Source organism: Arctopsyche grandis, chromosome 12 (assembly GCF_051622035.1).
Source record: "Arctopsyche grandis isolate Sample6627 chromosome 12, ASM5162203v2, whole genome shotgun sequence".
NCBI classification, from domain to species: Eukaryota; Metazoa; Arthropoda; class Insecta; order Trichoptera; family Hydropsychidae; genus Arctopsyche; species Arctopsyche grandis.
In genome coordinates, this window is record NC_135366.1 from 4,837,930 (window position 1) to 4,851,326 (window position 13,397).

The 13,397-nt window shown below is 33.9% G+C and overlaps 1 protein-coding gene across 2 annotated transcripts; it reads right to left on the reverse strand.

Annotated features, from left to right (window-relative positions):
- Positions 1 to 72: 72 nt before the first annotated feature.
- Rala (Ras-like protein A) lies at positions 73 to 13,160 on the reverse strand. 2 transcript variants are annotated; one of them, XM_077442642.1, is made up of 5 exons: positions 13,032 to 13,160; positions 10,519 to 10,713; positions 10,141 to 10,301; positions 8,682 to 8,856; positions 73 to 2,395 (listed from the first exon to the last, which is right to left on the reverse strand). In XM_077442642.1, the coding sequence occupies exons 2-5, from the start codon at positions 10,669 to 10,671 to the stop codon at positions 2,288 to 2,290; spliced, it is 597 nt and encodes a 198-aa protein (XP_077298768.1). In that variant the 5' UTR covers positions 10,672 to 10,713; positions 13,032 to 13,160; the 3' UTR covers positions 73 to 2,287. The 2 variants fall into 2 exon arrangements, with proteins under 2 accessions (XP_077298768.1, XP_077298767.1); XM_077442641.1 differs by lacking the exon at positions 73 to 2,395 and adding an exon at positions 5,862 to 6,052 and having other exon boundaries at positions 13,032 to 13,156.
- Positions 13,161 to 13,397: the final 237 nt, after the last annotated feature.

Genomic DNA, 13,397 nt, shown 5'->3' on the forward strand with positions numbered 1-13,397 from the left:
GAAAAGTTATATTATATATATATATATAATATATATACATATATTGTAAATATTGAATTTTTTTGACATTTTGTAAACTTTTGTAAACTAAGACTCGATATAATAAATAAACAAAAATATGTACTTTGAGATTTTTTCTCCAGTTTTATTACTTTGATTGGCCCACGACGTTCACGATGATCTTGAAACTAGATGAAAGTGTCATCGTAAACGTCGCATACACATTATTCATAAAGCCAACGATACATCTTAAAGTTTCAATTCATAAAAGAGTGTGTGTGTGTGTGTGTAAACTTTTTTGCTTGGAAAAATGAGAGCAAAATCGAAATAATAAATATTAGCTAGGAAAAACTTTTTAATATTGCGTTTATAAATAAAGCTTAGCGATATTTTTTTCATTTATTTAAAATATATATAAACACTTAAGGCTATATACTACAGAAAACTGTTACAGTATTTCCTCATTATATGGGAATATAACTATTCAAATATATTTTCCAATAATTCGTAATAAATGCTAGTGTAGAATGTTTTGACAAAAAATAATAAAATAAACGTCACTTTAAAATTGAACAATAGAAGAGAAAAAAAACAGTTCTATCATCATATCTAAAAGGAAAACAGCACACCAGAATAAAACAAAGTTTTTTCTGACTGATATACACCGTCATGTCAAAAAGATCTAAATTTTCGACCAGATTCTAATATCAATTCTATAGATAAAAAGTTAGCAGGTCAGTAAATGACGGATGAACAATCTAGATATGATGGTATAATTTTGATCAATGATAAGATTTTTGTTAATACACATTTACTTTTACCATATAGACATGCGTACACTTCAAAGCCTACTTGTTTACCATTCAAACTTGAAACATTGAAAAAATTGTACATTTGAAAGTAGCAATTATATAAATACATACATATTACAACAGTTCATTTAAAAAGCTCACATATTATAATAAAAAAAGCTTATAGTACGTGAACCTTGATACGGTACGAGAATTAAAATTAAATTTACACAAAAATTGAGAGATCTTCCAACAAAATGTACGATTTTTTTTTAATATTAAAATAAAACAAAAAGAATTCTAGATAATATGCTCTACCTACATGTAGATCAACAATTAAACCATCAGAAATGTCATAACGTTTCAATCGACGTATTACATAAGTTTGACCTTTCGAAACAAGTCACAATAGTCAACGATAACCAGACAGGCCTGCTCATAGAACTATCAGTCACATACATAAAGCAAAAATGACTCTTTTCCAATACCGGACACAACTCTAAAGGTCTAATAATACTATCCAGCACTGCAAGGCAACCGCCCGGCACAGAAAAGACTATACAGCAGCACACATTCAGTGAAATTTTGGCCGAGTGCAGGGCAAAATCAGCTTACATATCCATTACAAAGCGCGTCAATACGGCGCAATATTGCTTGCGTCGAATCAATATGAAAATATTCATATGCGCATGCGCACTTTCGTTAGTACCCTACATTTCCACAGTGGCAAAAGAAAACCGGTTTTGTTCGATACATTACGGTGACGTGCACTGCTGTATAACATGAATAGATTGTGTCCGCTACTGGTGTTAAGTCTACGCCACGTACACACTATAGAACATATGAATGTACCAAAGAATAGTTTACGTGCAGTTGCCGGTCTGTGCTGTGGCAATATGAACTGATTTTAAATCAAAATATGTGTGAAATCAGACTATAACCTGCATACCGGTGGCGGCCCTTACGGCATTAACTCGCGAGTTGATGAAGACTCGAAAAATGAACTTGAAAAAAGTCCCCACTCCTAATCTTAATGCTTTGGTACGAGTTCATTTTTCGAGTCTCCATCAACTCAAGAGTTTGTGCCGTAAGGTGGACCCTCTGCATACATTAGTATTTTGAGGCCGATTTGCTATATATATTCTTCAAATGCATACTTAATTCAGCTCATATCAAATTGAACAATCGGATAGAGTTCCGAGTCTAAGATCAGGCCTGTCTAACTGAACACATTGCAATTTTCCAGACTGAAACGTTACGGAGACTGACTTTCGCCGATCGATTTACTACTTAACCAACTTTCAACAACTTGACGCACCCGAGACTTAAAACAAGGATATATAATAAATATGAGCAACATATGTATATACAAAAGCTTACAATTCAACGTTACTATTGCTGTGTCGGATTATATCATATGTATTTATTTTTTATTGGTAATTGTTTGTTCACATTATCATCATCGTGTAGTTATATAATACAAAACAAAACTTTTGCTACATCAAGGCACAACAGTTGGCATTTTTTTTCTGGCGCTTTGGAGTATTATCGACATTTAGAGCAGCTTTCCGACTCGACACTTCCTTGATGACATGGTGAAATATCTAACATCACAGAAGATATGGAAAAAATTTCAAACGTTAAACGGAATACAAAAAAACACGCACGAAGCGCCGTCGAACCGTTCCAGAATCCAGAATCCCAAAATCAATTCGACGAAGCATCGATGCGACAATTTTTAACATAGCATCGTACATAATAATTAAAAAAAATATATACCAATATATTCATATGAAAAAACAAATTACACACTACTTAGAAATGATGATTCCTTTCAAACAACATATAATATTATGCTTAACCAACAAACGCTTATTTATCATTTAATTCTTCGTTCATCAAATGAACCGACCTCATCATCATCATCATCGCTTGATTATTAATTGTACACAATAAAAAAATAATAATAAAATTGGACACACGTACAACAACACACCTAAGCCTAGAGAAGCATTTTTTTTTTTATTATTTTAATTCTTCGTACACATTTAATGAGGTAACATCATCGAAGAGCTCCACGGACATCTTCAAATGATCGGATGAAATCAAACATCACGCGACCGATGCGACCCACCCCGAAAAATTACTTTTAAAATGACACATAAATAAGATCATTCGACATATCAAGATTATCGAACAATTGTATAAACAATACCCACTCAGAGATATCTATACTGATGAACAATGATGCGAGCGTTTTTCGATTGAATACGTGATACGGAGAATTTATGTATATAATAAAGAAGTAATATAAAGAAGAGTAGTCATCATTTTTCTGTTGGAATTCTTCGAATCAATCGACGGGTTATTCATATTCAATACATGAATATCAGGTGTTGCAAGCCGATTACAGATTGTAATTACTCTAATCTATGTACATTCAATGCAGTCACATAAATAAATCTCGAATATTGAAATGAAACATTTTCAAAGCATACCAAACACATGATGTATATATAGTAGAACAAACTACGTACTATAATTAGTTAATATAATATTTACCACGAAATACTGAGTATATTACGACTCACATTACAGTACCTAAGTATTGTATTTGTTAATAATGCTACTAAGAAAAAAATATATCTAAAAGATTAAAACCAAAAGTATGATTTATTTCATATATTTTATGTTGAAAATTCATGAGGAAAAACAATTAAGCATTGTCATTTGTTTTTTCGTATAGAAATTAATTTGAAATATTTTCCATTTTAAATAATTGAATATTATCATATTAAAAATAAGTGATAGTGAAATGTTTATTCAACAGATTGAATAAAATTTGCAATTGTTAATTCGCATCAATAGTCTCGACATTTTTGCAAGAAGAGCTGCAGAGTGCAATTTGACAGTCATCATTTGACTGGGTGATGACGATGACGATTTAATATCGGGACAGTCGACTTTCCTGGTCGAATTGAGTGAAGCAGCAGCAATATTGAGGCGCACGGCAATCAACTCTTTAGTTTTGCTCGATGAATTGGGAAAAGGAACATCTACATATGACGGAGCTGCTATAACGGCTTCTGCAGTGGAAGAGTCGAGTGGCAAGGTTGTCAACTCACGCTTTTTGTATAATCATTATGTTAAGGTGACCATTCGTCCTGATTTTACCAGAATAGTATTGTTTTTGTTGGTAATTCGTGAGATAAAACCAGTACACTCTATGTCTGAGCATCGTAACCTGTGCACCGCGGTAATATGTGTTCTCCGAACAGCACTTCGGCCTAATGCGTGCGAGTGAGATCGCGTGTGAGGGAGAAAACCGATGTTAGTTAGTGTTTTGTCCCTACGCATATACGGAATAACTAGCTACTGCCGATGAAGTGCATACGAGTCGTAAACAATGTGCTTACGATGCTCTGCTCTATGTAATAGAATTTTTTAACTAATAGATGGATAAATATACAAATTCTTTGACCAAAAAGTATGTCTCCTACAAATATATAGGCAAATTAGTCAAATGTTGTTTCCATTTATCAGGAATAGATACACCAGCCAAAGGGTTTTTTTACTTTGATGAACAATATATAGTCCAGTGATAAAACGAAATTGAATATTGAAACCTTAAAATGTTTGCTAATTACTTAGTATAATTTTAAACAGTCTTGTGTAGACTCGTAAGAGCATTCAAGAAAATGAATTCATTTTTTCATAAATGTGCGTCTGTGATTCTTTAATCTTCGTTTTAAATAATTGAAGTATTTAGAAATACGTTTTTGAAAAAAAAAAATCCTGGTTTGGTATTTGGAAAAAATAGTCACCTTACATTATGTGTAATGTTGGTATTTAGTATTTATCTACAAAATTTTGACCATAGGTGTCGCCTTGGGTAACCTGTAATGGCACCTATGGTCCTGGTTAATATATAATGGATAAAATATAAATATATAGAAACTTTTTAGGTGTATTATGTTGTGAAAAAATATTGAAATACTATATGTTTCTATTTATAAATATAAAAATTAATAAAATAAAATTTGAAGTATGAATAAAACCACTCTAATTTATGTGCTTAGCACATACATACATGACGCATATATGTCAGTGAAATCATAACCAGTTACATTTTCAGTGTTGGTTTCATTCATTTAAGATTAGACTGTTAGGGTTAGGATAGGTTAGATTGAGTAAGGGTTGGCCCTATACATTTAAGATTGGGTTGTTAGGGTTAAATTTATAGAGTTAAACGTTGTAAATTCATTTTCACCGCTTGAATTGGTGAAAATATATTTTCACTTGAAATATGCTTTCACTGTAACAGATACATACATGATGTTTATACAAATACAAAAATAAAAATATGTTTAAGACGAATGAGCACTATTTTATACGTTACGAATTACAAATTGTAATTACGCCTACAATGAATGTTACGTTACAACTAAATTACAATTGTAAATACACATCTTGAGCGTGATATATTTTGTAAACTATAGAATCACACTATAAAAATCGAAATCGAAATCGAAAGTCGAAACATTTATCTACTAATACATATAATGTATGGTATGAAAAAAAAAAACAGTCTCAATTCACTACTTCAATCGAAATATCTTCGAGATAGCTACACATACTGACGAGTGTAATTACATACTATAATTTCCTCACAATATGCGTATTTACATTACACACACGCACTACTTTGACACAGTATTATCCATCAGTATAAACCCTCAATTGTACAATTCGAAACAAATCATTCGAGAGGAGTAGTATTATATAGTAAAATATTGAATAATTTCACAATTAAAAAAATTAAAGCACACTTTAAATAACCAGCACCGGGTCTGCTCTCAATTGAATAAATAAATCGATTTAAAATTAACTATTATTACATGTTTAAAATAAGAACAATCACACACATCGTCGTCGTCGTCGAATGAGAATGAATGCATACTCAAACATATTTCAACGGACAAGGAAATAATATATTATATATAAATATACATACATACGTATATGAAACATTACACAAACACACAGAGACACACCCTCCCCCTACCCGGCATGTTATATATTATAATAATAGGTCTGGTGATCCACATTAATGGCGTTAAAAGCGGCCCCGTAAAAGGCAAGCCCTAAAGCAACACACATTTAATTTTCTTCCTTTTGCTTTTGTCCTTCGCTCGGCCGTTGCTCGTCTTGTTGTCCTCGGATTTTCGCGATCTAATTTCGCGCATCAAGTCAAAGAACACCTACGAGTCGAACATCACATACACACATTAAAGTCAACATAATATAAACACAATTTCAAAACACAGTAAGACTTTTATTTTTGTCATATATGTACTAAATAAAGACATGTTCATCTGTATGTACTACTATTGAAGAGAATTAGATTTTGACGTTAATCCAAAAACATTTGAGTCACACGACATTGTTTCTCATGAATGCAATGTAATGCACATCGTTAGAAGCAGAACGGTGTAATTAACGCAATAAAGAGTGGATCTTCGCCGACATAAATTCCCACAACCTGAAGCGACAAATTGAAGCAATCATCACCAGCCTTTGTCATTCCCGTAACCAATATATAAACTTCGATACGTATTAAACTGCGGTTTATTTTATCTTTGGTAGTGTGTTAGCACAATAAAACGATTTAAATTCAGCTGGATTAGCACTGATAAAGCCCAAGCCATACAGAGACTCAACTATCGACTATTCGGTGCTACTTTAGTATGCGATCTACCTTCACGTTTTTACTTTAATATGCGGTCTCAGTTCTAGCATGTGACAGTGAGACTGAATAATACCGACCCTAACAACCTAATCTTAAATGAATAGGGCAAAACCCTAACTTAACCTAGCCTAACCTGACCCTTAAATAAATAGGTGTTGGCTGCTAAGATATGTTTTTTGTGAAAATATTGATTAAATAAAACTTTAAAAAAAGATACCTATTTATTTAAGGGTCAGATTAGGTTAGGTTAAGTTAGGGTTGACCCTATTCATTTAAGATTAGATTGTGAGGGTCGGTATTTTCTTCGCTGCTGACGATATTTTGATAGAAATGCTTCGACAACATTATGGGGCAGCAGGAAAAAACAAAAATTATAACAAACAGGTCGTTGTTACGATACAAATAAAAAAAAATAGTCGACTGCGATTCAAAGGTAGACCGCATGCTAAGGTAGACCGCATACTAAAGTAGCACCGACTATTTTTTGCATATAAAAAATTTAAAATATATTTAAATGTACTTTTAAATCCCTCTTTATTCCGTTTGTAATGAAAAATTTCAATAAAGAATTGAAATCGGCTAGTCAAAACAAAATTTCAAAAGGAAATTAATAACAAAATACATTGCTAGGTAAATTTTGGTCTTTTTTGTTGTTGTATAAGGCTAAGTGCACATGGTTGATTTGGTTCGGTGATTATTAAGCAAAAAGCGATTTCGCTCACATCACTAAAATCCCGATCACGGAACATCTGGCACCCGAAAATTCCATCCATCCAGAGTTAGCCACGCGAACTATCATACTAACGAGATCATACTCTGATTTCATTGTTGAAATGGTTCCTCATCAAATTGGCAAAACCATTCTACTATTATTTGAATATGATTTCAAAATTTATAATATATAAAGTTTAATACCATAGATGTCGCTCAAGGGCAACCCGATAACAGCATCTTAGGAAAACATAAAATTGGGATCATCGGCTATGCTGCCTTTCCCAAGTATAAATAAATAAACCATCATTGATTCTAATGAGCATAATCTGAACCCATCTTATTCGACGAAGTCTATTGTATGCGACTTCCATGGCGTGCCGTGAAAATCTATCTGCTTTTATCGCACAGCTTTACTTACATGTGCGCGTGGACTTGGTATGACGTCACCTAGTCCCCTCGTATCCTACTCTCGCACACTTAAGTAAGGCTGTGCGATAAAATCAGGTAGATAGATTTTCACGGCCGCCACTAATCTGCAGACATGTTCACATTGTTCCACTCGATGCATCAAACATTCAACTAAATCAACATAGTTAAGAGATACGACACAAAAAACTACCACACAAATTTCTAGATCGAATACGTGTTTTCAAGCCACACCCGTAAATTATATTGATTAGGTTAATGCTTAGAGTTCAATGTGTCATGCAACACAACGTGACGATAGCTGTAGTCATCATAATTAAACATACATAGTTTTGCGTAAAAGACTTGGCCTTCGTGATTAATTTTTTGTCACCTGCAATATCACGAATCTTTTTTGTAAAAAAATTGTGAAGTTAAAATGTCAAAAATTCATTCACGATAGTTAGATCCACTGTGCAAAACTACGCCTGTGAAATAATTGACATTCTTTCACGCATCAAACTTCAAACGTCAACTAAATCAATATAACGTACACGACTTTCAACACCGGAAAACTATTACAAACGTACATTTTTCGCCGTTGAAAGACACACCTAGAAATTATATCGATTTAGTTGACATTTTGCAGTTAGATGAGTCATATAGGACGACATGTTAATAAATACAACCACTTTAGAAGCCCCCCGATACAACAGACCAAAACTTTCCACGACAATTGGCAAATTTCTCACTGAAAATAGAAATTTGGCGCTTAGTAACAAGATTTAAATAAAACAAAATGACTATTTCCTCTGCATGTACTGGGCTTAGTATTAATTACACAACAGTACAGACTTAAATGCTTCAATTTCAATGTATAAAAAGATGATTTTCGTTGAAAGCATTCTATAATTATAAAAGCAGATAATAAAATAACTTATTTATTCAGTGGGAAAAAAAAGTGAAACACACATGGAAACGTCAAGATAGATTAGACAAATACAATAGAGAAAATAACTTACCTTATCAACATTATCTCTTGTTTTAGCGGATGTTTCAACATACGGCACTCCCCATTGTTGAGCCCTACCCTGACACTCGGCCAACGGTACTTTGCGTTTTTCGTTCAAATCCGACTTATTCCCCACTAAAAGGAAAGGGATATTTTCATCGTTTTTCACCCGTAATATCTGTTCTCTGCAAAGCAATACAAAAAAAAACCCAACATTATATCAGAAACGGGTGACCGTGAAAAAGTCGAAAATATTCGTTTATCGTGCATACATATGAAAAACGTTTAGTATATATATATATATATCAGTGACGTGCGGTAAAAGTCTCTCTCCCCCCGTCGTACATCCTCACTTAATTTGCGCAAGCAGAATACAACAAGAACAAGAGGAACAGGCTTTTCCTCCCGTATCCTGCGCGCGCACATTAAACAAGGCTGTATGACAAAAAGAGAGATAATTTCAACGCATGCCACTCATATATATAGTCACCGGACCCAGAAGGTGCCGCGTATTGTTCAAAGGTTGTAAATGCATTGTTAAAGGTTTGCCGAACCTTTTTTACACAGGATTTACAACAATGGAACAATGGATAGCACTGTGACTATCCTACCTCTACATATATATTATAAAGGTGACCGTCACCGCACCGAATGTTAAAAAGTCGAAAATGTTCGTTTATCATGCGTACATATGAAAAACGGTTAGTATATATATATATCAATGGCGTGCAGTAAAAGTCTCTCTCCCCCCGTCGTACATCCTCACTTAATTTGCGCGAGCAGGATACAACAGGAACAAGAGGAACAGGCTTTTCCTCCCGTATCCTGCGCGCGCACATTAAACAAGGCTGTATAACAACAAAAAGAGAGATAATTTCACCGCATGCCACCGATATATATTATATATACATAGTACCGTTTACCATGCACCCTTTTTTTTGATCTTTCGACTTAAGATCGTAAAAAAGTCGAAGTGAAAAAGTCGAAAATATTCGTTTATCATGCATACATATGAAAAACGGTTAGTATATATATATATATATATATATATATATATATATATATATATATATATATATATATATATATATATATATATATATATCAGTGACGTGCGGTAAAACTCTCTCTCCCCCGTCGTACATCCTCACTTAATTTGCGCGAGTAGGATACAACAGGAACAAGAGGAACAGGCTTTTCCTCCCGTATCCTGCGCGCGCACATTAAACAAGGCTGTATAACAACAAAAAGAGAGATAATTTCACCGCATGCCACTGATGTATATATTATATATACATAGTACCGTTTACCATGCACCTTTTATTTTTATCTTTCGACTTAAGATCTTTCGATTTTCGATCTTTGCCTTCCGATATTTGCATTTTCGACCTTTTCACTTTCGGTTCCCATGTGAGGTAGACCCATCAGAAACATGCCTCAAATTCACAACGAGACAAAGCCAAACTCACCTGAACTCTTGTGTGGCTTGAAAGCTCTCGTCTTCCGTGATTGAAAACACGCACAAAAATCCTTCACCACTTCTAAAATAATTATCCCTGATAGCTGCGTAGTCTTCTTGACCGGCCGTATCCAAAATATCTATCTGGACCTCCTCGCCGTCGAGTACGACCTGGAAAAAAATTAATCAAACCATACATTCACGAACAATAGATACACAAATCAAATTTCCGCTAAAACAGGATGTACTGTGTACGTTTACTGTAATTTTTTCCACATTATATCACGTAAATTATCGAAAAATACTACCGTTCGAAGTGCGATTGATAGGATGTGCACGCGAGTTTTATTAGCGTCGTCTGAATTTGTTAGATCAATAAAAATTTAACCTTTTTTCGATAGCTGTCGGCTTTGGTGGGTTCGTAGTCTTCGACAAACTCGTCGTACATGAACTGCAAAGTGAGTGCGGATTTGCCGACTCCACCTGACCCCACCATGATCACTTTGTGGAGCGTCGGTTGAACCGTTGGCTTCTTCGACATCTTGAAGGCGGTTGGAATGAAGTGCGTTGATGCAAAAAATATCTGAAAAGTAATCAAGAACGAAATATAATAAGAGAATTCTTGACTTTAAGCAACGATCGTAAAATAAATACACACATTTTCAATTTTATATAAAAAGATTCGTATGTAAATAGCATGTTGCTAACCCATTTCGGCTAACGCTTTGTATATTTGCCAGTTATTGAGTAACGGAATGTATATGTTAGCTTAATTCTATTTCTTTCCCGGATAAAGATGGATAAATATACATGTTGATTCAGTATTATATATGATTATATATTATAGTAACTATATGAAGTATTATTTTAAGTTTAAAGCTTTAAACAATAAACGGTTATCTCGGAAATAAAATAGCAATTTTCTTTTTCATTACAGTATACATTCGATTATCCGATTCAATATTAAAAAAAATATTTAACAATATAATATAAACCTTCCCCGATTTATACTGCTTGTTTTACATTTTCAATTCTAATAATAATCCGTAGATTATTTATTTAGTTAATGAAACAATCTCATTAAAAATTGTTCGTATAAAGATGTCGATTTGAGTGAATTCTGAGGAAAAAAAATCATACATAAATAATATTTTGGTCAAAATTATATTAATAGTAATTCAATTATGGAGGCAAAAGCCTTTAAATATATGTAGAAATGATTCAAATGAACCGGAGTCAAGTTAAATGATACACATACGAGTTAATGACAAATTTGAAAGACTTTAATACTGATAAAGAAATCATTGAGTGGTTAGAAGATGGTTCAAATAACACTGTTCGACACGAAAAATGGTTCAGAGACGAGATATGACTTTTCTTATAGATATATGCCCAGTAAACTCGAATATGGTAATAAAAAATGTTGATTGGCTCGAGATTCAGAGCTATATGTGTTTTTTAAATCGCGCGATTTTTCTATATCTTGGTGTTGTTCGGTCGATGTCTCAAAATCTGTCCATTTCCTGTTCAAAATGAATATTGGAATCTATAGTCGGGTATTTTATCTTTCATTTGCAGTACTTTTCAACTTTCAAACCTCTCTAAGTAGTCGTCCAGTTCAAATCAAAAGTCAAAAGTACGTATTTTCACTTGGGATTTTTTCCCACTGTTAATACTATTTTATATTGAGTATTTTCTATTGAAACATGTTTATTGGGATAGTGTTCTGGCCACACTATTTTTTGTTTTCGTTTAAAAGGGTTAATTGGAAGTGTGCTGAATTTTAAATCGGTAAAATTGAGAGCTAAAAACTCGCTACTATTATTTACTCGTATTTACACGAATCTGAATTGAATCAATGGGGATAATATATTAAATTGTCTTTATATGAGAATTAAATAAAATTCCACTTAGAAAAATCATATTTCGACTATTCTTGTGGATTGATAACAAAAATTTGTTTATTTTATCGAAGTAAGCCAGTTTTCAATCGAATTTTTGTTATTTTTCTTAGTTTTTTTTTATTTGATTTTAACTATTTAACATGTTTTGCGATTAAAAAAGATTATTTATATTCTTAAATTAAGACGAGCTACGAATTAAAAAAAAACATGTACAATAGGGTACTTTTTTTATTTATTTCAAATGTCTCTAACTAAAATAATATTATAGTATATATTTTTCTATGAATTAAAATACAAAGGCAATTGACATGAGACGATAAATTGTAAAAGTAAAGTGAATCCAGTTTTCAACTGAGAACAACTTTCATTCGAAATGATATTTTTTGTCATTCAATAGAGTACACTTTCAAATATAACTTTTGATATAGTTGAATAGAACATATGTATATTTGAATAAAAGAAAATGTATGTATGCTTGAAAGTATGTAATTTCACAAAATATATTAGTTGTTAGATTATCACTATTATTGACGATACATCCTTATTCAGTTTACGCGGCATACATTGTCTTATTTAAGGTATATGAGAATGGGGTTTAGAAAAGGCCACGTAAAAAAAGGTGTGAGAAATGGGCACAAACTTTTGAACGGAACACAATGGGGGAGTGCAATCTGGCGTGTTTTTCACTGCAAATATGTTAATTCGGCGAATGAATTGGGTCGAACGACGTTTCTCTCTCTCGAAAACGTACAATCACTAGCGGGGCCGATTCGCGAATGCGAATGCGAGAACGAAAGTTATCAGCGAAAAATAAAAAAAAACGCGCAAATCGATCGGAGCTCGAAGTTTTCCGCTGGCGCGCGTTTTTCCACGGGGCGTTTCTGTGGGAAATCGGAACAATCGCTGCGTGGGAAAAAGGCGTCGCCCGAACGACGCGACGGGGGCTCGCGGGGGCGGGGCGGGGGCGCGGGGGGCGCAGACTCCGATGGCGACTCACTCGAGGGGGTGGCGGGGGGGCACGGGGGCTGAGCTGGAGCGGACGAAGGAGCTCCGAGTTAGAATAGGCGCGGCCGCGGCCACTGACAGCCGACACTCGGCTGCTTGCACAAATTACTCATTTTTAAACGCAGCCAATAACAATAACATTCGCGGCCTACTTCTCGCCAATTATCCGCGTACGGTTGTTTTCGCGCGTCCGTCAAACGGGGGAAGCACGACACTCGTAAGCTGTGCGATAGTGGTTGGCCATTTTAATTAAAATGTTACGTTCGAGAAATACATTGATATTAATTAATAATTTAATAGGCGAACCATCGGGGGCAAAAAGTTTTTTTGTTTTTTGCACAAAATAAGCTGTTTGTAT